Source organism: Sapajus apella, unplaced genomic scaffold (assembly GCF_009761245.1).
Source record: "Sapajus apella isolate SASKATOON/1434 unplaced genomic scaffold, GSC_monkey_1.0 scaffold53, whole genome shotgun sequence".
NCBI classification, from domain to species: Eukaryota; Metazoa; Chordata; class Mammalia; order Primates; family Cebidae; genus Sapajus; species Sapajus apella.
This window is the reverse complement of record NW_022436993.1, coordinates 2721310-2746592: the sequence shown is the minus strand read 5'-3', so window position 1 is coordinate 2746592 and position 25283 is coordinate 2721310. Positions and strand designations below refer to the sequence as shown.

Genomic DNA, 25283 nt, shown 5'->3' with positions numbered 1-25283 from the left:
AATTATTTCAACAGTATGCCAGGTGTTGGGTATACAGTGAAGATATCAGATACATAAATGCTATCTGATTTATAATCACAAAACAGTACCAGTGATGATATCAGATAGTGATAATATTGATGATGATATTAATAAATGACCTCATTGGCCATATGCTTTTAATTAATTAATTAATTAATCATTTTATCACTGTGCCAGATGCTGGGCATACAGAAATGCTGTCAGATAACAGCAGCGCAGAGTGCAGCTGGAGTACCAAGGTGGGGTATGCAACCCAGATGGGGTGGAGAGTAGTCACACTTGGATGAAGTGGTATCCAAGCTGAGATGTGAAAGATAAGTAGGTTTTGGAATTTGGCGAAGAAGCCTCAGGCAGATGGGGTCAGAAATAGTATATATTAAGGTCCTCAAGAAAGAAATGCCCTGAGGCATCCAGATTAGCTGAATCATAGTGTATGAGACAAGAGGCTGGAACATTAAGGAAAGACCATATTTTAAAGAACGTGGTAGGTTATGTTAAGGAAATTTCCTCCTAAAGGCCATGTAGAGGACTCATTATCGAGTTTTTACATAGAGAAGTAATATAAAACATGATCATTTATAATGTATAAGATCTGCTTAAATGAGGAAGTTGAATTTTATCATCTCTAAGTTCATTCTAAAATTATTTGATTTGTTGTGATACTTAATATAAAGAAGAAAATCAAAATTATATAAATATATATCTTATTTTAATCTAAAAACAATAGCAATTAAGAGACTAGATTGGACATAGAAATAAAGTCCTGCTTACAAAGCATTATTAAACTCATATTAATGTTTGCAAATGAGAATTGAAATTCAAATTTCTTATGACTCTGAAATATGTTTGGTTACTGTTGAATATTTTCTACCATATCGGTGAAAATATTAGCTAATTCCCCATGGGTTTGTGTGTGCCATTTGATATCCTCAGTCAAATGTAGATGAAACTGTACTTCTGATCTCCAGGTATTTAAACCTTTGAGATGTTTCCATTAATTGGAAAAACAATCATCTTTGATAACTTTCCTGATCCTTCTGATACATGGGAAATCACTGAGACAATTGGCAAAGGAACTTATGGGAAAGTTTTTAAAGTATTGAATAAGAAAAATGGCCAAAAAGCAGCAGTCAAAATTCTGGATCCCATTCATGTAAGTCGTATTTTTTTCTTCTAGTTAGCTTTATTTTTATCTATATTAAACGCTTAAAAAGACTGTATTTTATCTTGATTTATTCATCACAATAGCAGTCTAAAATAGGTTACAATTTAAAAATAAATGTAAAAGAAATGTCTACTTGTTTGATTTTCCAAGTTTCTGTGCTTAATACATGTAATAAGGCACAGTAAGTACTTGATGAATAAATGCTTAAACAAATAAGCACACAAAAATTGCTGCTCTCAACAGACAATATTATTGAGGTTGACTCAATATTATTTTAGAGATAAAAATTGTAAAGATACAAACTCAGGGGTCTAGAAGTAATCCTAAGTATGTCATCTTAACCATATCTTCTTTTTGTCCTGCATTTATTTAGGCTTCAGGAAGTATTTCTCTTAGACCAAACTAAAGAGGATTTTTTAAAACTTAATTTATTTCATAGAAGGAAAATTAATTTTCAGGTTTGCTTAAATGTTTCCAAAGCAGACATGGTATGGATATATAATCAGGGCAAAGTTCCTCATTATGAAAAATTAAATTTCATGTTCAGCTCTGCTGGTCTCATGTGAGGCCACAATGAGGGGGTCCCCATATGCTTTTTTTTTTTTTTTTTTTTTTTGATAATAGTAATAAGGGAAACTGCCACACCTTTTCTCTGCTGTAAATTGCATGAAACTACTGAGATTCTGTTTTGTGTTCATGAGAGCTGGCAGTTTCAGAATATCTTCAGGTTGCTGGGAGACACCTGTCTCTACCATAGCACATGGGTGAACCAGAATGAGCTCAGCAATCACATGCTCCCCAACATCTGTTGAAAACAATTTCTTTGATTGAAGGACTCTTGCACACATGACGGGAACATGTCATGATGGAAATGATGATATGTGTGCAGAGAGGGTATCAGAGCGGTAGGACCTTGTTACAGTTCATCTACTAACTGTGGGATGCTGCAAAAGGTCTCTGAGTTTCCATTTGTTCATTTTAGGGTTGCTGTTTCTTTTTTTGACAGTTTATTTCTGCTAAACCCATCATAACTACACTGTTCCATATTACTTTGAGCAGAGGAAAAAGGTAAGGGAGGTTTATTTTAAAGTAATAAATTAAATACACTGGAGGAAAAAAAATGAGACTTAGCATGCCTAGGCTTAACTGGTGCTGAATATCTTCACATTCTCTTGGAAACTTCTAAACATTTAAACTGAAGGAAGAGAGTCATAAGCTAAGTTCTACCAAAGTGACTGTACCTCTTTCCTCTAGCCTTTGCATTAGGCATTCAGCTGTGTGGCAGCATGAGAAAGAAATTTGGCCCAATCACATTGTCTGACCCCATAGTGTATCTCTCTCTTTCCCTTCCTTCTTAATGGAGAAGAGCAAATGGCTTATAATCTATGTAACCACTATTCTTTCATAGTTTACTCATGTATAGTATATCTACAAACCTTTTGAGTCATACTTAGTACTATTTAATGAAATATTGATTTCATAACTATAGCAATTTATTCCTTTGCTTTCATTCTTGTCACAGTACGAATATATTTTTCTAAGAATTATTTATTTACTCTTCATCATGTCACAAGTCAAAAGAAAAAAGATTTAAACCAAGAGATTATAGCATCCAAATATCTTTCAAAGATTAGCTTATTTTAAATTTAAGGAGTCTTACTATTACATATTTTTAATCAGTGATTTTTTTTTTCAAGAGGGGGTTGAATGAGTAAGATGAGAAGGTAGTAGTTTTGGAGTCTGTATCTGGGTTTTACACTAACCAGCTCTGACTGCAACTTCTCAGGACTTGACTTTATTCCTTTAAAAATTAGAGCTCATATATAAATTCTACTTCTGTGATTCCATGATTCTGTAATAAAACAACGTATACATTACATGTCACTATAAAAGCAATATTAATAAGGCTTTCTCTTATTTATTACTCTGGGAATTGTTTCATTTATGTGATTTTCTAGAAACATGACTAAGTGGCTTTCATTCTTATTAATGAGATAGCAACCTGTTCTTCTTTTGGTGAATGGACCTTTAGTTCATTAAAGGTTTTGTGCAATCTTTTATAACTTAATTCCATTTTAGATTTTTGAAAAAGTGGGAATTTATTGTTTGTATGACTGATTTTTGGATAGCTTCTAAATACCCTCTTTTCCGAAGAAACAAAATGAACCAGATTTCCAGTCCTAAAGTTTATTATTTCAGATCAATGGCTTTGCCATTGTAACAAAGTTAATAGTACAAAAAAGAAAAATCATCTGGAGTAGCTCTCCATAAATGTTTATTTATAATTGCATATAAAAATAACTTTTTCTTTAACCCTTTCAAAATGTGATTAAAATAACTAGAGATTCACTTGATTAGCATGAAAATCACAATTTCTCCCCTTAAATAACGTAACGAGAAATTACAATACACAGTAAAAACTATTATGACCTTCTTGACAAAATGAAATTCTATATTTGATATTCTGTAATCTATTTCTTTGAAATTACTCATGTTTTTCTCACAATTCTCTTCTTATGACTTCTTGAAACTAGGATATTGATGAAGAGATTGAAGCAGAATATAACATCTTAAAATCTCTTTCTGACCACCCTAATGTGGTTAGATTCTATGGGATATATTTTAAGAAGGATAAAGTAAATGGAGACAAGCTGTGGTTGGTTCTTGAGGTAAGTGTTTCAGCATTATTTGCATGGATGGAAACTTACAGTGCTTACTTTGTTTCATATATATGTGATTTTCTAGAAACATGACTAAGTGGCTCATCTTATTTTTGTTTCACTCTGAAATGACTTAATATACTAGTTATGTAACATTGATACCATATAAACAATTCTGGTAAGTTCCTGACCACAAATGTTGTGCCTAGTTTTGGCCTTGCTCTCTTAAGAAACATATCAGAAAATTGAAGGAAAGCCACAAAGACTATTAAATATTAAAAGGAAATAACTCCACAATGAAAGACTAAAGAAACTGAAACTATTTTTCCCACAGAAAAACAAGTTAAAGGGATTTCATTATAATATTTATTTATTCATCTATATTTTGTTTTGTTAACATGTGATGAGGCTCTGTGCCAGGTGCTAGGATATAAGAGAAAATTAACATGAGGCTTCATTACGTAAAAATAGTGAGCTATGATTTTCTTTTTCTGTCTTTTTTGAATGCTAATGACTTAAGCTATAGAACCAGGTATTTATATTTATAGGGAAGAAAACTTATTTAAAATGGTGTTGATACTGAGTAAGTTGCCAAAAGGAAGCTGTAGAGTCGGCCTTTTCCAATCCTGAAAAAGTTTTCTTATACTTTAGCAATCCTTTCTAAGGCAGGATACTAGCAGGTTCCTCACTAAGGTGACTGCCAGTCTCAGAATAATTCCATCTTTCTGATTTTCATTGAATATTATACAAGTGAGGTAAACATTATTTCTAATAAATTCTATTAGAATTTTTTAAAGTTGCTTTTATCAAATTCAGGGACAGTAGATACCTTTATTTGACAACTATAACAGCATATATTTATTGTGTTCATTATTATTTTATAAGCATTTGAGTATTTTCTTTTTGAATGTTCCCTTGATTTTCCTGAAGTGGCATTGTCTCAGTCCATTTGTACTGCTGTAACAAAAATCGACACACTGAGTAATTCATAAAGAATAGAAATTTATTCCTTACAGTTTTGGAGGCTGAAAGTCCGAGATCCAGGAACCATCAGGTTCAGTTGTTTGGTGAGGCCTGTTCACCTCCAAGATGGCACCTTGTTGCTATATGCTCTGGAGAGAAGAAATGCTGTGTTCTCACATGGCAGAAGGCAAGGGAGCCCAACACTGTGTGGAGCCTATTTTTAATAAGGCTCTTAAAACCCCATTCACAAGAAAGAAGCCCTGATGGCCTACCTCCCACCTCTTAATAATCCCACCTCTTAAAAATCCCACCTCTTAATAATATCACATTCACCATTAAGTTTCAACACATGAATTTTGGAGGGGACACAGCCAAAGTGTAATAGGCATAGTAATCGTGTGTAAAATATATTAAGACTTTATATTCATATTTTTCCATTATGTTTTTTTGTTTGTTTGTTTTTTGAGACAGAGTCTTGCTCTGTCGCTTGGGCTGGAGTGCAGTGGCACGATCTCACTGCAACCTCCACCTCCCAGGTTTAAGCAATTCTCCTCCTCAGCCTCCGGAGTAGCTGGGATTACAAGCGCATGCCACCACGCTCAGCTAATTTTTTGTATTTTTAGTAAAGACAGGGTTTTGCCATCTTGGCCAGGCTGGTCTGGAACTCCTGATTTGTGATCCATCTGCCCCGGACTCCCAAAGTGCTGGGATTATAGGTGTGAGACACCATGACTGGCATTGTTCTTTTTTTTTTTTATTTTTTTTTTTTTTTGAGATGGAGTCTTGGTATGTTCCCCAGGCTGGAGTGCAGTGGTGCAATCTCAATGATTGCAACCTCCACCTCAGTTCAAGGGATTCTCGAGCCCCAACCTCCTAAGTAGCTGAGATTACAGTCACATGCCACTATGCCCAGCTAATTTTTTTTTTTTTTTAGTAAAGACAGTGTTTCACTATGTTGACCAGGCTGGTCTCAAAACTCCTGACCTCAAGTGATCTGCCTACCTCGGCCTCCCAAAGTGCTAGGATTATAGGCATGAGACACTGTGCCTGGCTTCCTTAATGGTTTTAAAGTGATTCTACAAATAATAGATGATCATTGCAGAAAATATTTGAAGCCATAAAAAAAACTCTTAACATATTTGTTTCATTTGGTTGTATATTTTTTTCTTTTTTTGTCCTTTTTAAAATTTTAAGTTCAAGAGTACATATGCAGGTTTGTTATATAGGTAAACTTGTGTCACAGGGGCTTGTTCTGCAGATTATTTTATCACCCAGGTGTGAAGTCTAGTTCCCATTAGTTATGTTTTCCTGATCCTCTCCATGTTCCCACCCTCCACCCTCAGGTAGGCCCCAGTATCTGTTGTTCCTCTCTATTGTCCATGATTTAACTCCCACTTATAAGTGAGAACATGTGACATTTGGTTTTCTGTTCCTGCATTAGTTTGCTAAGGATAATGGCCTCTGGCTTCAACCATATTCCTTCAAAGGACATAATGTCAGTCTTTTTTGTGGCTGCATAGTATTCTGCAATGTATATGTACCACATTTTCTTTATTCAGTCTGCCATTGATGGCATTAATATGGTTTGTCTGTGTCTCCACCCAAATCTCATCTTGCAATTTCTGTGTGTTGTGGAAGGGACCCCCGTAGGAGGTAGTTGAATCATGGGGGCAGGACTTTCCCATGATGTTCTAGTGATAGTGAGTAAGTCTCATGAGATCTGATGGTTTTATAAGGGGGAGTTTCCCTCCACAAGCTCTGTCTTTGCCTGTTGCCATCCGTATAAGATGTGACTTGCTCCTCCTTGCCTTCCACCATGATTGTGAGATCTCCCCAGCCATGTGGAACTATAAGTCTATTAAACCTCTTTCTTTTGTATATTGTCCAGTCTTGGGTATGTCTTTATCAGCAGCATGAAAACGGATTAATACAGCCATTTAGGTTGATTCCATGATTTTGCTATTGTGTATTGTGCTGCAATGAACATAAACGTGCACATGCATGTATGTTTGCAGTAAAACAATTTCTATTCCTTTGGGTATATACCCAGTAATGGGATAGCTAGGTTGAATGGTAGTTCTGCTTTTAGTTCTTTGAGAAGCCATCACACTATTTTCCACAATGGCTGAACTAATTTACACTCCCACCAGCAGCATATAAGCATTTTATTTTCTCTGAAACCTCACCAACATCTGTTATTTTTTGACTTTTTATAAATAGCCATTCTGACCGGTATCTCATTGTGGCTTTGATTTTCATTTCTCTAATAATCAGTGATGTTGAGCTTTTTTCATATGCTATTGGCCACATGTATGTCCTAGTTTGAAAAGTATCTGTTCATGTCCTTTACCCACTGTTTAATGGGTTGTTTGTCTTTTCTTCTAAATGTAATTTCCTTATAGATGCTGGATATTCAACCTTTGTCAGATGCATAGTCTGCAAAAATTTTCTCCCATTCTGTAGGTTGTCTGTTGATGGTTTCTTTTGCTGTGCAGAAGCTTTGTTTGTTTGTTTGTTGTTTGTTGTTTGTTTTTTGTTTTTTTTTTTGAGGCAGAGTCTTGCTCTGTCACTCAGGCTGTAGTGCAGTGGTGCAATCTCGGCTCACTGCAACCCCTGCCTCCCAGCTTCAAGCAATTCTCCTGCCTCAGCCTCCCAAGTAGCTGGGAATGCAGGCACCTGCCACTATGCCCGACTAATTTTTGTATTATTAGTAGAGATGGTGTTTCACCATGTTAGCCAGGTTGGTCTCAAACTCCTGACTTCAGGTGATCCACCTGCCTCGGTCTCCGAAAGTGCTGGGATTACAGGCATGAGCCACTGCGCCCGGCTGCAGGAGCTCTTTAGTTTACTAAGATCTCATTGGTCAATTTTTGCTTTTGTTGCTATTGCTTTTAGAGTCTTTGTCATGAAATCTTTGCTGATTCCTATGTCCAGAATAGATGGTATTGCCTAGGTTGTCTTCCAGGGTGTTTATAGTTTTGGGTTTTATAGTTAAGTTTTCAATCCATTTTGAGTTGATTTTTGTATATGCTGTAAGCAAGGGATTCAGTTTCAGTCTTCTGCATATGGCTAGCCAGTTATCCCAGCACCATTTATTGAATAGGGAATCCTTTCCCCGTTGCTGGTTTTTGTCAGCTTTGTCAGAGATCAGATAGTTTTAGGTGTGTGGCCTTATTTCTGGGCTCTCTATTCTGTTCCATTGGTCTGTGCATCTGTTTTTGTACCAGTACCATGCCGTTTTGGTTAGTGTAGCCCTGAAGTATAGTTTGAAGTTGGGTAGTGTGATGCCTTCAGCTTTGTTCTTTTTGCTTAAGATTGCCTTGGTTATTCAGGTTCTTCTTTGGTTCTATGTAAATTTTAAAATGGTTTTTTCTAGTTCTGTGAAGAATGTCATTGGTAGTTTGGTAAGAATAGCATTGACTCTATAAATTGCTTTGGGAAAGTATGGACATTTAAATGATATTGATTCTTCCTATCCATGAGTATGGAATGTTTTTCCATTTGTTTGTGATTTCTTTGAGTAGTGTTTTGCAGTTTTCACTGTGGAGATCTTTCACCTCCCTGGTCAGCTGTATTCCTAGGTATTTTATTTATTTTGTGGCAACTGTGAATGGGACTGTGTTTTTGATCTGGCTTTCAGCTTGGCTATTTTTGGTGTATAGGAATGCTAGTGATTTTTGTACACTGATTTTGTATCTTGAGATTGCTGAAGTTATTTATCAGCTTAAGGAGTTTTTGGGCTGAGACTATGAAGTTTTCTAGATACAGAATCATGTCATCTGCAAACAGAGATAGTTTGCCTTTCTCTCTTCCTATTTGGATGCCATTTCTTTCTTTCTCTTGCCTGATTGCTCTGGCCAGGACTTCCAATACTATATTGAATAGGAGTGTATATTTTTTGTATATTTAAAATTGTTGACAATATTACTTATGAAATTATCCTATATTTTCACTTAATGTAACCCCAGATAGTTTTAATTATTGTTATGTTTTTCAAAGTAAATACATTTACTTAAGTAATACGAAAGCAGATAGTTCCAAAGTGTTGATAAGATAAAGTAATAAAAACATAGAACCAGTTTAGTGGTGCCACCTTCTCCTTAGCAGGTCCACACTTTTGATGTGTTGTGATCGGTATACTTAGAAAAGTATGGCATAGCTTCTACACTGCCTCATTTAGTAATCCATGTTCTTAATTTTGGCAAGATTGTTTGTTACACTTTTGGAGCTCTTCGGCTTCCCACTCCAGTTTGAAGACCTGCCGTGTGTCTGACCTCTTTGACATCTCTCTGTTGCCCATCTAGATCGAACCACTGGTTCCTGGATCCCCTGGCCTCCTCTTTCCAAGTTTCCTTCTGTTTGGCACATCATGTAGTAGTTTACCTGTCCTCGACTACCTGTTTTGCTGATATCACCAAATCTTGAATCCCTCCAGTTCAGTATCAACAGGGAACAAAATTTCGAGTCTCTTAACGTGTGTGTGTGTGTGTGTGTGTGTGTGTGTGTGTGTGTGTGTGTGTGTGTGTGGACTGCTCAGGCAGTTGTTATTTTGTATATGGGATAAGAGGGTTTTGAGTCTTTTGATTGCAGACTTCCAAATGACCCCTTGCTTTCTGCCCTGTTCCTCTTAACTGCCTCTCTCCCTTTGCTATTCCCTGGCACTGTCTGGGTTAATCTGCTTGGGTGACCTCAAAAGAACCACACAAAGTATCTTAGTTTGTGGCTTCCTCTGCATTGCTAAATCAGTTACCACTTGCTTGTCTGCCTTCCATATTGCAAAATTTATTGAAATGTTTTGCTTAGTGCTCGCCTTTCTTCTGTCCTCTTTTTCTTTGCAGTTATAATTTTTTATTCCTTTACTAACATTTTAATCCATATTCATGAGTAAGAGGAAATAAATGTATATATTTCATCTGCCACCTTTATGCTCTAGAGACTTTCAAAATGTAAAATAGTATTTTAAAAAATCTTTCATCATCTGATGCTGCATATTATTTTATAAAATTAAATAACCATGTGTGTCCTTTAAAAATAGACAGTTTACCTATGATTTCAATATTATAGTTGACCCAACTTAATCAACAAGAGGTTAGGGATGACAATCTCCCATGCACTGAAAAATTGGAGTAAAACTTTTGACTCCCCTAAAACTTGACTGCTAATAGCTTACTGTCTACCAGAAGCCTTACTGATAACATAGGCAGTCATTTAATACATATTTTATATTATATGTATTATATACTATTTTCTTAAAATAAGCTACAGAAAAGAAAAGGAAGAGAAAATATATTTACTATTCATTAAGTGGAAGTGGATCATCAAAAAGGTCTTCATCCTCCTCATCCTCACAGTGAATAGGCTGAGGAGGAGGAGGAAAAGGAAGGGTTGGTTTTGCTGTCTCGGGTGTGGCACAGGTAGAAGAAAATTAACGTATAAGGGGACGAACACAGTTCAAACCCTTGTTGTTCAAGGATCAACTGCATGTTTTATTTCTCTAGTTTAAAATAGCTTTATATTTTTAGCGAAATAACATATAAAAACAAAGTTAACCTTTTACTAATCTAAACTTAGTTACCAAATAATAGAAAATAAATTATGAACCTAAACCATTTTGCTTTGCATTAATGGATAATTTTAGAGTTTAATTCTTGTTTGTGTTTGGATATTTGAAAAGTACTGCTGTGCAAAATCCTTGATGTAATCTTGAATACAATTTTTTTATATCCTTCAAAACATTTTCAATAATGCATTTTTAATTTTTCTTCCATGTATAGAATCATTGGCAGATGTGCATTTAAGTGGAGATTCAGGTATTCTGTCTAATATAGGCCTAAATGGACAACAAAATGAGGTATAATTCTTTTCCCAAAGCTTAAAAATATTTAATGAGGTCATTCATTGTCGTTATGCCTATTAAATCCCTATACTAATACCTTGGCATTTCTGAGTATTATCATCTAGAATTAGGTGACAGAAACTCCTGATCTTATTTAAATGTTTTTTGAGAGAGCAGATTTTAAAATGAGTTGGATTGATTAAAATGATTTGGGAATATCCAGTATAAGTAAAGCAGCATCCAGATATAATGAATCAGTAGACTCATAACAATTTCTTTGAATTTTATCCTTATAATTTATTATCAGATGAAGACATTGAAAATATCTCTAAATGGCTTAGGGAAAAAAAGAATAAATTTAGTTTAATAAAATGGTCTTTCCAAAATCTGATCTACTTGAACTTACAAAATAGGCGGGGTGGGGGAAGTCTAAGGAAAGCAAGAAGTTGGCAAACTGTATATAAGATAATTGATTTGCATATGTAAATTAGACTAATCACATATACACATAAGTGGGTAGATGTACAATTACCTAATTTATAAACATGAATGGTGCAGGTGCTGCTTTAGAGGCACTTTCAGAAAATTGGCTTGTGGCATCAATACTTTGTACTACAACATGACTGCTAATTATACCTCTTACTGTAATAAAGTCCATATAAATTATTTTGCATGAGGATACCAAAAGAGGGGCAGTGGCTATGATGTTACCCAGAGAGTCATGTTAACAATGCTAGGCTTTTAATGTGAATCCACATAAAGAATGTGTGTACTGGAGTGGGCATATCAGAGCAATGAGTGACTGTCCTCATTCTAAGCCTGGTGTGCATGGATGGCCGTACTAGCCTAGAGAAACTCCTGCGAGGTGCTTTTCACAATGAAAAGTCATTTTAATTATATTTCAATCCAGAATTAAAATCCTGGAGTTATTTTCATCTTAATTCTCTGCATATTTATTTTTAGGAGTAATTTTCATCTTAATTCTCTGCATGTTTATTTTTAGAATCTAAATGGTGCCCAGGTTTAGTAAAAGGGCACTAGTTGCTGGTCCTCTAAAATTCCAGTAATATACTCGCATGAAGTTTTATGCTGTGGAAACTGATTTAGTTTTTTACAGAACATCTATAGGGATTTTTGTTGTCACTCAATATTTTAGGTTTTTCTAATGATGTAGACATAAAGTGAGAACCAATGTTTTCTGTTTGTTTCTACCTATGCCTCATTTTGAAATACCTTATGTATATTCCTTTCTGCCTGTTGCTATGTGGTAGCTATCTCTTGACTGACTTGTTTAGTGAGATGTAAATACCTCTTTGGACTTTGTACTCCCTTTAACCCCTAGTATCCACTGTTGAGGATCAGTATCAAGGGTGGAGGGGAGCTGGGAAAATGAGGGCTGGGTTAGGAGTCTTCAAATGCTTCCTTCCTGAACTGAGAGACCATAAAAGAAAGTCAGAATTGAGTTAAATCAGTCTCATATAAGGCATTTGGTATTGATGGACACAAACAGGAGAAGTGAGATTTAACCGTAATTTCCCCCTTCTTGGTTGGATGAACAACCACATTTTAAGTAAGTAAGGAAATCTGGACTTCTCTCACAGGAGCTGTTTGCTTAGTGTGCCTTCAGCCATAATGGAGCCAAAATTCAGAGTTAGGACATCTTTCTGTTAAAATACCCTTTCCCTCATAATCTAATCTTAGCTATAATTGCTCCTTTCACAGTGCTGCTACAGTCTGCATTCTATTATTCATTTGAATTGGTCCTGATTTGTTCATTCTTAATAGTGACATTGCTTTTTCTCATTGCTCCCCAATTATAGCAATTTTTCTCTTTCAAATTATATCCTTTTCAGGAGACTAAAGACTGCCAATTACAGGTGGTATTTCAAAGCACAAAAATTCAGTAAATAGTCATAAAGCCTCTCAAATGCACATTTTCAGTCATCAGAGTGGTTTTTATAGACATAAATACTACTTTCATGTGTCATGCATTATTGGTTATTCTGTTTTTATACTTACATCTACTTAGTGATATCAGGCCTGCCATAAGGAAAGAGAACATGGGATGATAGAAAGAGGATAAGTTAGAATGAATGTGAGTTTTCTATTTGTTCAGCTATTAACACTTTAATGCTGCTGCCCTGTAGATAACATGTACACAGAAGGGAATATAAAGGCTTTGCAGACCTGTATATTTCTGAAGGGTCAGGAGAAACAGGGCAGGAGTGAGAAGCTGGGCTGCCGAGTTCCTTAGACAGCACAGAACTGTTCCTTCTCCCCTTTGGCAGTTCACAATTGCAGTGCAGTAGCAGACTCACAGTGTGATTCCTTTCATGTTTTTAAGGCTGGAACCACTATTCCCAGCTCTCATATAAAAGGCTATTATTTGGTGTACTTACAATAGAACAGACAGCCAGTTACCTAGGGCTGTTTCATTTTTTGTTTGTTTGTTTAAAGGGGAAGATAGCAAAACAGTCTAAAGGTACTTCTTTATTCTCTTCTAACCTAGGAAATGTATAAATAATATATATAACTCTTATATATCTTTCTTTCCTAATTGTACTTCAGTGCTGTCAAAAGCATCTTTTTTGAATAGGCATTCACATTTATAGTATTACTTCAGAGATAAGAAAATATGAGATGACCAGTGATGTGTTGCTATTAAATAAATTAATAGGTTTTTATCGTACACATTAAAATACTTCTTCTGGTAAGTTGTTTTCTCTGTTATCATAGATTTCTTGTTGATTGCATTACCACTATATTATTGTGTTTTCCCTAGATTTTTAAAGCATTTAAGGATGAAGAAAGTGTTCTATATTTTGATTTAGTGGTTACATGATTGTATGCGATTACTAAAATAGATCAAACTGTATACCTAAAAGAGCCAATTATATTATATGCCAATAATACCTTTAAAATGTTTCTAGTTTACATATTAGAAAAGGAATGTGAAAATTTTACACACTACAAAAGTAAACATTAGAAAATGTCTATTAGGTGATAGTGCCAGTTTTTCTTAACATTTTATTGGAATCCAGAATTTGGTACATTAATATATTTTATTGAAATTAAAATGAATATGTCACACTTTGCATGTAAAACAAACAAGCAAAAAGAAAACTAATGAAAATTCATTAGCTTTGTCCTCTGCTTTTTAACATTTTGTTGTTTCTATTTATATCTTATTGTACTATGTCTTGAAAAGTTGTTGTAGTTATTATTTTTGATTAGTTCATCATTTGGTCTTTCTACATATGATAAGAGTAGTTTATACACCACAGTCACAGTGTTCTCTTATACTCTGTTTCTCTGTATACTGCTATTACCAGTAAGTTTTGTACCGTCAGGTGATTATTTATTGCTCATTAATGTTGCTTTCTTCCTGACTGAAGAACTTCCTTTAGCATTTCTTGTAGAACAGGTTTAGTATTGATGAAATCCTTCAACTTTTGTTTGTCTGGCAAAGTCTTTATTTCTCCTTCATGTTTGAAGCATATTTTCACTGGATGTACTATTCCAGGGTTAAAGTGTTTTTGTTTTTGTTTTTTTTTTCTTCAGCACTTTAAATATGTCATGCCACTCTCTCCTGGCCCGTAAGGTTTCCACTAAAAAGTTCCTGCCAGAAGTATTTAACCTCATTGTATACTATGTATTTATTTTCTCTTGCTGCTTTTAGGATCCTTTCTTTATCCCTGACCTTTGGAAGTTTGATTATTGAATGCCTTGAGGTAGTCTTCTTTGGGTTAAATCTGCTTGGTGTTCTATAACCTTCTTGCACTTGGATACTTATATCTTTCTTTAGGTTTAGGAAGTTCTCTGTTATTCATTTGAATAAACATTCTACACCCGCCTCTCTACCTCCTCTTAAAGGCCAATTACTCTTAGATTTGCCCTTTTGAGGCTATTTTTTAGGCTATTTTCTTTTGAGGTGTGCTTCATTACTTTTTATTTTTTCTTTTGTCTCCTCTGACCTCATGTGGTCCTGCTCCATCCCACCCAGGATATGAATTATTTTCTTGTACAGCATATCTGTTGTATATTCTATCTGTACATTAGTCACTTAGTAGCCATCTGGGTTATCATATTGTCATAGGATTGTAGTGCTCATATTCAAGTAACCCTTATTTTACTTAATAATGGCCCCAGAATGCAAGAGTGGTGTTGCTGGAATGTTGTTATAATTGTTCCATTTTACTGGTAGTTATCATCTCTTATTATACCTAGTTTGTAAGTTAAACTTTATCGTAGGATATCTGTATAGCAAAAAGCATAGTATATATAGGATGCAATACTATCTGTGGTTTTGGGTATCCACTGAAGGTCTTGAAACATATAATCCGTGGATAATGGGGGACTAGTGTATACAATTAAAGTGTCTTATATGTGAAGTGGTATATTATTTTAAGGTAGATTGTAATAAGTTAAACATGCATATTGTAAACCCTAAAGCAACCAGTAAAAACTAAAATGAGAAAGTATAGCTAATAAGCTAGTGGAGGACAAAATGGAATACTAAAAATATTCAAACCCAAAGAAAGTCGGAAAATAGGAGAAGAGAACAAAGAAAAGACAAATAGGAACAAATAGAACAATGTGGTAAACTTAAACCCAGTTATATTTATAATTACATTTAGCATATATGATTTAGACTATATCATTCAAAGGCAGAAATTATCAGACTGGATTGTAATACTCAACTACAAACACACTTTAAATAGAAAGATACAGATTGATTGAAAGCAAAGACATAAAAAAGTTGCATCATGAAAACATTCATTTTATACGAATTGGAATGGCTATTTTAAGATAAGACAAGGTAACTTTGAGACAAGCAATATAAACAGAGACAGATGACATTTCATAATGACAAAAAGTTCAACACATCAAGAGGATAAAACACTTTTAGGTTTGTGTGTGCTTAATAACAAAGCTTTAAAATAAATGAATCAAATACTAAGAGAAATGGAAAAAGAAATAGTCATATCCTCAATATTAAATGGAAATTTCAAAATCATTTCTTCAGTAATTTAAAAAACAAGGAGAAAATTATTTGAGAATACATAAAACTTGAATATTCTGGACCATAAGACAAGTATCAACAAATTTAAAAGAGTCAAAATCATGAAAGTATATTATCTGACCACAATGGAATTCAATTAAAATCAATAAAATAAAAATATTAGAAAAACTATCAAATACCTAGGAATTAGATTGCACACCTCAAAAATAAATTTTATGTCAGAGAGGAAATCAAAAGAAAAATGTGAAAATATTTTGAATGGAATAATGGAAATGCAGCATATCAAATTTGTAGAATGCATTTAAGCAGTGCCTAGAAGGGCACTTGCACCTCCCTGTAATGTATATTAGAAAAAAAAAAAAGATTTAATGTCAATTATATAGGATTTTTGCCTTAAGAAGTTAATAAAATTGAAGCAAATTAAACTTGATATCACCTAAATAAGTAATAGAGATAATAGTAGAAATCACTTAAATAAAAAATAAACAAAAATAATAGAATGAAAGGAATAGTTGGCTCTTAGTAAAAGTCAATAATAAACTTGATAAATCTCTCTTTAGACAGATCCAGAAAAAACTAAGAAAATACATATTCTTTATATTAAGTATCGAAAGGGGAAATTATTATTGAATTTATAGACATTCAAATGATATTAATGAGATAGTATACTCAACTGTATATTGATAAGTTTGGTAATTTAGTGTCTTGTGTCTCTCTGGAAAGACATGAGTTGTATAACTGACATGAGAAGAAATAGAGAACACAAATAGTTTATATTACTAAAAAATGTTTAATAATTAAAACCCTTTCCACAAAGAAAATACCAAGCCCAATGACTTCATTGGTGAGTTCTATCAAATATTTATACTAACTTAATTCTAGAGAGATGTAGAAATGTTATTGCTATAGCTCTATTCCCTTTTCCTCATTTTTATGTTGTATTATTGTTCTATATATTATATCAATAAATAATACAACAGTGCATTTTTATTATTTATATATTTTTTGTATTTTAAAGAAAAGGAGAGAAGAAAGAACAAGTATTTAATTATACTTTGTTATCATTCTTATTTAATGTTTTTGGTTCTTTTAGTTTGTTCCTGTGAATCTGAGTTACTGCCTGGTGTGATTATTTCAATATGGCTTTGCTCCAGCTTACCTCTTTTATGCTATTGTTAAATATGTCACATTTCTATATATTGTAGGCCCAACAATACAATTATATGCCTAATGTTTTATACAATTGCTTTTTAAGTAAGTTAAAAGAAAAAAGAAGAAATAGGCATTTACAGTATAATCTTCATTTGTCTCTAATAAAATACTTACCATTACTAGTGCTCTTTGTTTTCTTGTGTAGATCCAGATCACTATGTGAGATCACTTACTTTCATTCTAAAAAATTTTCTTTAGTATTTATGATAAGATGGTTCTGCTAGCAATGAATTCCATCAGTTTTGTTTACCTGGATGTGTCTTTATTTTCCCTTTATTTTTGAGAGAGTTTTGCTGAGTATTATAGTCTTAGTGAAGTATTTTTTCCTTAAGCACCTTGAATATATCATCTCTCTGCCTTCTGGCCTGCATAGTTTCTGATAAGAAGTCAGTTGTTAACATTATTAGTTTCCTAATATATGACAATTCATTTTTCTTCTGCTAATTTTAAGATTTTCCTTTTATTATAGGCTTTCAACCTTTTTACTACTATGTGACTGGCTGTGGACCTCTTTGCATTTATTTTTATTATTATTATTATTATTTTTTGGAGACAGAGTCTCGTCTGTCACCCAGGGTGGAGTGCAGTGGCGTGACCTCAGCTCACTGCAACCTCTGCCTTCAGGGTTCAAGCAATTCTCCTGCCTCAGCCTCCCAAGTAGCTGGGACTACATGCACTTATCTTATTTGAGTTAATTGAGCTACCTGGATGTATAAATGAATGCTTTTCGTTAAATTTGAAAATTTTCAGCCATTATTTCTTCAAAGATTTGTCTTCTGCAGCTTGTCTTCTCTCCTATCTTCTCATACTGCCATTATATGTATGCTTATATTTTTCTGAGACTGTTCATTTACCTTCATTCCTTCTTCTTTTTTTTATATTTCATAATCCCAATTCAAATCTGTTGAGTCCCTCTAGTGAAATTTTTGTTTTCATTATTGTGCTTTTTAAATCCATAATTTTCACTTGGTTCTTTTTTTATGAGTGATGAGTGTTCTCTTGATTGATATTCCATATTTGATGAGATGTTACCATCAAACCTTTCTTGCTGCTTTAAGCATGATTTCCTTTAGTTCTTTAAACGTATTTATTTACTTATTTTACTTTGGAATATTTGTCTACTAAGTCCAATATGTGGGCCTGCTCATAAGCCCTCCTTTTTTTCATGTGTATGAATGATATTTTCCTGTTTCTTTGCATGCCTTACCTATTTTTTTTCATTGAGAACTGGATATTTCAGAACATATATTTAAAGTATTACAAGAAGTCTTCATACTAAGTCCCCTGAGTGGGCAACTTGTTGTTTGCCTGTTTGTTTAGTGACTTGGCTAAACTATTTTAGTGAAATCTATTTTCTCCATAGTATGAAGCCTTTGATGTCACTCTTCAGCAAACACAGCCTAGGGCATATGCACAATCACCTTGGAATGGCAGTGGTTTTAACAGGGCTTTTCTTTGTCTCATTCCCTGGTCTTTCTATTAAGCTGTCTGCTTCTGTTGATGTCACCCCCAATTACTAGTTTCCACTAATTGTCAGCTGATTCCTCTGTTGTTTCCAGCAGTGTCCTGGGGCATGAATTGTTTCAAAACCTGATTCAATTAAGTTGCAGTCTCCTTATAGGAGTGCTTTTTGTGGCTAGCTTTGAGGTTTATTTTTATTCAGGAGAGTTGTTCTTAGCTGTTTCTTTTTTAAAATTCTATTTGCTAATTTTGTGAAGAATGTCAATGGTAGTTTAATAGGAATAGCATTGAATCTAAATTATTTTGGGCAGTTTGGCCATTTTCATAATATTGATTTCTATCCATGAAGATGAAATATTTTTCCATTTGTTTGTGTCCTCTCTTATTTCCTTGAGCAGTGGTTTGTAGTTCCCCTTGAAGAGATCCTTCACATCCTTCTTACGTGTATTCCTAGGTGTTTTATTCTAATTGTAGCAATCAGGAATGGGAATTCATTCATGATTTGGCACTCTTTTGTCTATTGTTGGTGTATAAGAATGCTTGTGATTTTTGCACATCGATTTTGTATCCTAAGACTTTGCTGAAGTTGTTTATCAGCTTAAGGAGTTTTTGGACTGAGATGATGGAGTTTTCTAAATATAGAATCATGTCATCTGCAAACAGACAATTTGACTTCCTCTCTTCTGTTCAAATACACTTTATTTCTTTCTCTTGCCCGATTGCCTTGGCCAGAAATTCCAATACTATGTTGAATAGCAGTGGTGACAGAGGGCATCCTTGTCATGTGCTGGTTTTCAAAGGGAATGCTTCCAGCTTTTGCCCATTCGGTATGATATTGGCTATAGGTTTGTCATAAATGGATCTCATTTTTTTGATATATGTTCCATCAATACCTAGTTTATTGAGAGTTCTTAACATGAGGGGATGTTGAGTTTACAGTAACTGAAACAGCACGGTATGGGTATCAAAACAGACACATAGAACAATGGAACAGAACAGAGACCTAAGAAGTAGCACCACACATCTACAACCATCTGATCTTTGACAAATCTGACAAAAGCAATCAATAGGGAAAGGATTCCCTATTGAATAAATGGTGCTTGGACAAATGGCTGGCCATATGCAGAAAACTGAAATGATCCCTTCCTTACACCTTATACAAAAATTAATGCAAGAGGAATTAAAGACTTAAATGTAAAACCAAAAACCATAAAAGCCTTAGAAAAAAACCTAGGCAATACCATTCAGGACATAGGCATGGGCAAAGATTTCATGATGAAAACACCAAAAGCAATTGCAACAAAAACCAAAGTCGACAAATGGGATCTAATTAAAGTAAAGAGCTTCTGCACAACAAAATAAACTATCATCAGATTGAACAGGCAACCTACAGAATGGGAGAAAAGTTTTGCAATCTACCCACCCAGCAAAGGACTAATATCCAGAATCTACATGAAACTTAAACAAATTTACAAACAAAAACAAAAACCGTCAGAAAGTGAGCAAAGGATATGAACAGGTACTTCGAAAAAGAAGAAATTTATGTGACCAAGAAGCATGAAAAAAAGCTCAACATCTCTGATCATTAGAAGAATGTAAATCAAAACCATAATGAGATACCGTCTCATACCAGTCAGAATGGCAATTATTAAAAAGTCAAAAAACAACAGATGCTGGCAAGGCTGTGGAGAAATAGGAACACTTTTACACTGTTGGTGGGAGCGTAAATTAGTTCAACCATGTAGAAGACAGTGTGGCAATTCTTCAAGGATCTCGAACCAGAAATACCATTTGACCCAGCAATCCCATTACTGGGTATATACCCAAAGGAATATAAATTGTTCTACTGTAAGGACATGTGCACACGTATGTTTATTGCAGAACTATTTACTATAGTAAAGACATGGAGCCAACCCAAATGCCCATCAACGATAAACCAGATAAAGAAAACATGGTACATATACACCATGGAATACTATGCAGCCACACAAAAGGAATGAGACCATGTCCTTTGCAGGGACATGGATGAAGCTGGAAAATGTTATCCTCAGCAAACTAACACAGGAATAGAAAACCAAACGCTGCATGTTCTCACTTGTAAGTGGGAGTTGAACAAAGAGAATACATGGACATAGGGAGGAGAACAACACACACCAGGGCCTATTGGGGGGTGGGGACCAAAGGGAGGGAGAGCTTTAGGACAAATACCTAATGCATGCAGGGCTTAATACCTTGATGGCAGGTTGATAGGTGAGGCAAACCACCATGGTACATGTATACCTTTGTAACAGATCTGCACGTTCTGCACATGTATCCTGTAAATTAAAGTAAATTTTTTTTAAAAGTTACACATTTTTTAAAAATTCTATTTGCTAAGCTATCTGGTCTGTGGTTAGCTTGTTGCTCTTACGGAGTTATGAGCCTCAGTGTAATTATCATAATCTCACTCTTTTTAAGAATACTTTTAGGTTTTAATTTTCCCACGCTGTCTCCCAAATACAGTCAGGACCACTGGGGAGAGCTTTGGAGTTCTTTGTTCTTATGACCTACCTGTCCCTCTGGCAACCTCTCTGAGCCACTGTTCAGGAGGTAGCAGCAGATACAGGGGCCCAAATCTCTTAGAGTGACACCTTGCTTCACACTGAGCTGTCTGGGAATGCTTGAGGGAGAGGATGGCTCAAGTGCCATAGACTGCTACTGTTCTAACTTAGATTGTCTTATGATCTTGAATGTTTCTTCTTTTACTGTATGCCCTTACGACCATTTACAAAAACTTAAAATGGCTCTTTATTTTTATTTTTCTGACTTTTAGTAGTTACAGTTGTTTCACTGGAGAATGAATTGATGAGTTTATCACACCACCATTCTGGAAATGAGAGTCCTAGAAAATATTTAAGAAAGAAAGAATCAGTCTTATTGCCTAATTTTATGAGGCCAGCATTATACAGTACTGTCAACTGAAGAATTGGAAGATTCATAAATTTGGGAAAAAAGGGCTTTATTTCTCAGAAAGGGTTGCAGTCTAGAAGGTAGCCATTTGTAGGCTAGGAAGTATGGCCTCCAGCAGAAGCCAAAAGCAGGCACTTTGAGGGAGGGAAGGATATGGCAAGAAATTTATGTGGAGGGAATTGGCTAAGTATACATATTCATGAAGGGGAGGCATATGCATGCATAGTAGGTTATTATGTATGTAATATGCATTCCATGTTTGCTTTAGGGTGGATGTAGCATTTAAATGTACTACAATTAGATCCTATACATGAAAAGGTGAAGCAGAGGACAGGAAGGTCCTCAGTGCATACAGCCTCAGAAGACTGGCCAGAACCATTCCAGGGTCAGGCGGTCTCTTAACAGAAAGGAATGATAGTTAGTTGCTGTGTTGAAAACACAAAAGTGATGAGTAGCATTAAGCAGTTGGTTGAAATAAATAATGGAACGAGTATCTCAAGAGGGCTGGTTTCTGTTTAATCTTGAGGAAAGAAAGGCTAATGGCAGTTATCAAAAGAAGAGGTGTAGCAACACATGTCCAATTTATCCCATCATGGCGGGGGACTCCGTTTTTAAGGTTTCTCTAGGGTCTACTTGGCCAAGAGAGGGTCTGTTCAGTTGGTTGGGGTACTTAGGATTTTATTTTTATTTCTCAACAATGTTGAAAGATGACAAAAACAACACGAGAAAATTGAGTCTAACATTTTATATGAACTCGGATGCAAAGTACTTCACAGAATATTAAATTAAATCTAGCAATATATAAAGATATTAATACATCATGACTAAATGGAGTTTATTTTAGGAGTGAGTGCAAGTTCATTAAAACAGTAAAATGCATTTGTTAAAATATTAAAACTCTTTGTACCATAGTAGAATTAACAGAATTAAAGTGGAAGAAATCATGAAAGCCATGCCAAAATTCAATACCCATGTGTGATAAACACTGTCAGCACACTAGGAATAGTGGGAATTCTATCTAATAAAGTGGGTACCTATCCAATTTAAAAGTATAAGCAAGAAATTTTGTCATTGTACAAAAGCATATACATAAAATACCTTCAACATATTTAGTCTTTGGGGAAATTTAAATTAAAACCACAATGAAATGCAATTAGACACCTGCTAAAATGGCTAAAATTAAAACACTGACAGTACTGAATATTGGTGAGGTGGTGGAGCCAATTGAACTCTCATACACTGCTTAAGACAGTGTAAAACAGTTCATTTACATTGGAAACATACAGCAGTGTCTTATAACGTGATACATACACCTACCACATGATCCAGAAATTTCACTTGCAGGCATTTGCGAAAGATTAGTGTTTCCAAAAGATTCAAGCATGAATATTGATAGCACTTTTATAATGAGTAAAGTGAAAACAGGGATGAATATTAGAAAATCAGTTTCTGCTTTTGTAGCCTCACAAAGAATATAGTCTAGTCTAGCTAATGGCCTTAGAGCATTCTTAGAATAAACAAAAAACAATTGAAAAATAACAAAGACGAAAATGCCAACTATAGAAATTAGCAATCATTTTTTAGAAATTTGAGTAAAAATCTCATATCCTCTCCTAAAGACAGAATACATTTAGATAACTTACAAAGGCTGTCTTTGGAGGTTAGCTGCAGTGATCTGTTTATATATTACACCTTTTGATTTAGCTTTGTTTTGTAATGTTTGACTACAGCCAGGGTAGAGAATTCATTTTCAGTGCTGCTCTGTTATTTAATTAGTATATCTCGGGTTTCGGAAAATTATACTTCAATTTTGTTTGATTAAAGAACATTAAGGTCTATTTTAGCATTGTGTTGCAAAGCTATACATAATGATTTTTTAGTTACTATTATAAAAATCCTCTTTTTAGTTTATCTTGGTGATTTAAAATTTGCATAGGCTAAATATGACATAATTGATTCACCTGGATGCAATTATATTTAAAGGGAAAGAAGGTCATTTTTATTTTTTATTATTTGTTGCCTAATTACACAGTATTTGCTTTTCATTTAAGATATTTTAATTCTTCATATTCATTTTTTAAAACTCATATTTCAGTTTGAATATTATCTTGTCACTTTTCTTTATATAAGAAGGTAATTTTATGCTGGTTGAAGAAAAGCATATTTTACAAAAGACCATATTTGAAATTTCACTAATTCTAAATGAAGAATTAGAGAGTTCATGGTATGTTCATATCTGGAGGTTCTTTGGGAAGATTTTCAGACACAAAGTAATTTGTGATGTATTGATATTTATTTGTCAACAGTCTATTTAATAATTTCCATGTTTGTCTATTCACTCCTTTCATTTCTTTTCCATTTTAATCAAACTCTTCTTGAAGTTTCATTCGGAAAACTTTTTCTGTACTGAAAATTATACCACTGGTCCTACTTCAGTAACAGTCAGAGAAATGAATTCCCTGTATGAAACAGGTACAGGAGGGGTTGGGCAGGCTTCAAAGGGGAGGGGATTATTAAGAACTTCAGTTTCTCTCAGACAGGGTTCATGTGAGCCTTACCTAGTGATTTCCCTAACAGCAGGTACAGCCATAGTCAAGCAGATAAACTGATATACATTCAAAGCAAAACAATTGAGAAAATATTTGATTTTAATAATTTTGTCATTTGTGATTTTCTGGTCCTAATTTCTTAAAAATTAAAATAAGTGGGGTATATCTTTTCTCAGTGTAAATTAAATAAAATGAATTAATGAATAAAACTTGTGTGTCTCACATAATATAGAATGAGAATTTTGTGACTTTGAAGAGCAGGAGTCTAGATTTACATTGACTAACTTACTGAGCTATAAATACTAGAAGTTAACAAATCTTAGGTACGTGTTCTTTACAAAATAGATGCACAAAAGAGAAAGCATTTCTCCTTTTTCTTTGTTTACCATCTCACTTCCACTTCCAGATAGAAATATATAAAAATGTCATATAGAAGAGTCTCAGTATTTTAGGGAGACAGGAATTGGGAGATTCTGTTTCTGAAATCAGTATTGCTATTTCTTTGCAATTGTGTATCGTTTTTTTTTGTTGTTGTTGTTATTTGCTCCCAAATCTCTGGCTTCTAATGTGAATTATTTTTTATAACATATATAGCAAATAATATAGACGACATAAAGGAAATAAGGCTTATTATATTTTTAAATATACTATGTGATTTATATGTGAAATTTGAATATCTTATAACTTGTTCTATTCCTTTTATATGTTAAACTTTGAGAATGATTTTGAGTTTGTTTTTATTTAAGTGCCTTTTATCTTGAAAAAGTAAATGGCTTTGCTTATTTGGAATAGAAATAATGTGTTAGTCCGTTGAGACCCAGCAATTTACAAAAGAAAGAGGTTTAATTGGACTTCCACGTGGCTGGGGAAGTCTCACAATCATGGCAGAAGGGAAGGAGGAACAAGTTACATCTTATGTGGTTGGCAGCAGGCAAAGAGAGGAGCGCTTGTACAGGGAAACTCCCCTTTTTATAACCATCAAATCTTGTGAGACTTACTTTCATGAGCTCAGCACAGGAAAGACCTGCCCCCATGATTCAATTACCTCCCACAAGGTTCTTCCCACAACGTGTGAGAATTGAAGATGAGATTTGTGTGGGGACACAGCCAAACCATATCAAATTAAGTCATATAGCACCTAAAATTGTACTTTATTATTTCTATAAAGTATCTAATATAAATGAGAATATAAGAATATTACAGAATATATAGAATAATAGATCCTATGTAGGAATTACTATCTTAATTGAATTTCTCAGATAACTAATAACTCTTTAAGGGAATTTATCAGGTGAAATTCAAGCCACAAAACAAATTTTATGGGGAAAGTTTGTTTATATGCTTTAGATTTCTATATTTATATTTTCAGAAAGATTTGTATATTCATCCCTTTGATAAGGTACTATTGTTGCTAGTGGTAATTGTGGGCCATATTTTTGGTATG

General features: G+C 34.2%; 1 protein-coding gene across 1 annotated transcript in view; it reads left to right on the top strand.

The window, feature by feature from the left end:
* Positions 1-25283, top strand: part of MYO3A (myosin IIIA) — a 242248-nt gene that overhangs the window by 16197 nt on the left and 200768 nt on the right. Inside the window, exons 3-4 of the mRNA XM_032244076.1 lie at positions 990-1174; positions 3721-3855. Of these exons, the coding sequence (XP_032099967.1) occupies positions 1007-1174; positions 3721-3855 (303 nt within the window). The 5' untranslated portion in view covers positions 990-1006. The remainder of the gene's footprint in view (positions 1-989; positions 1175-3720; positions 3856-25283) is intronic.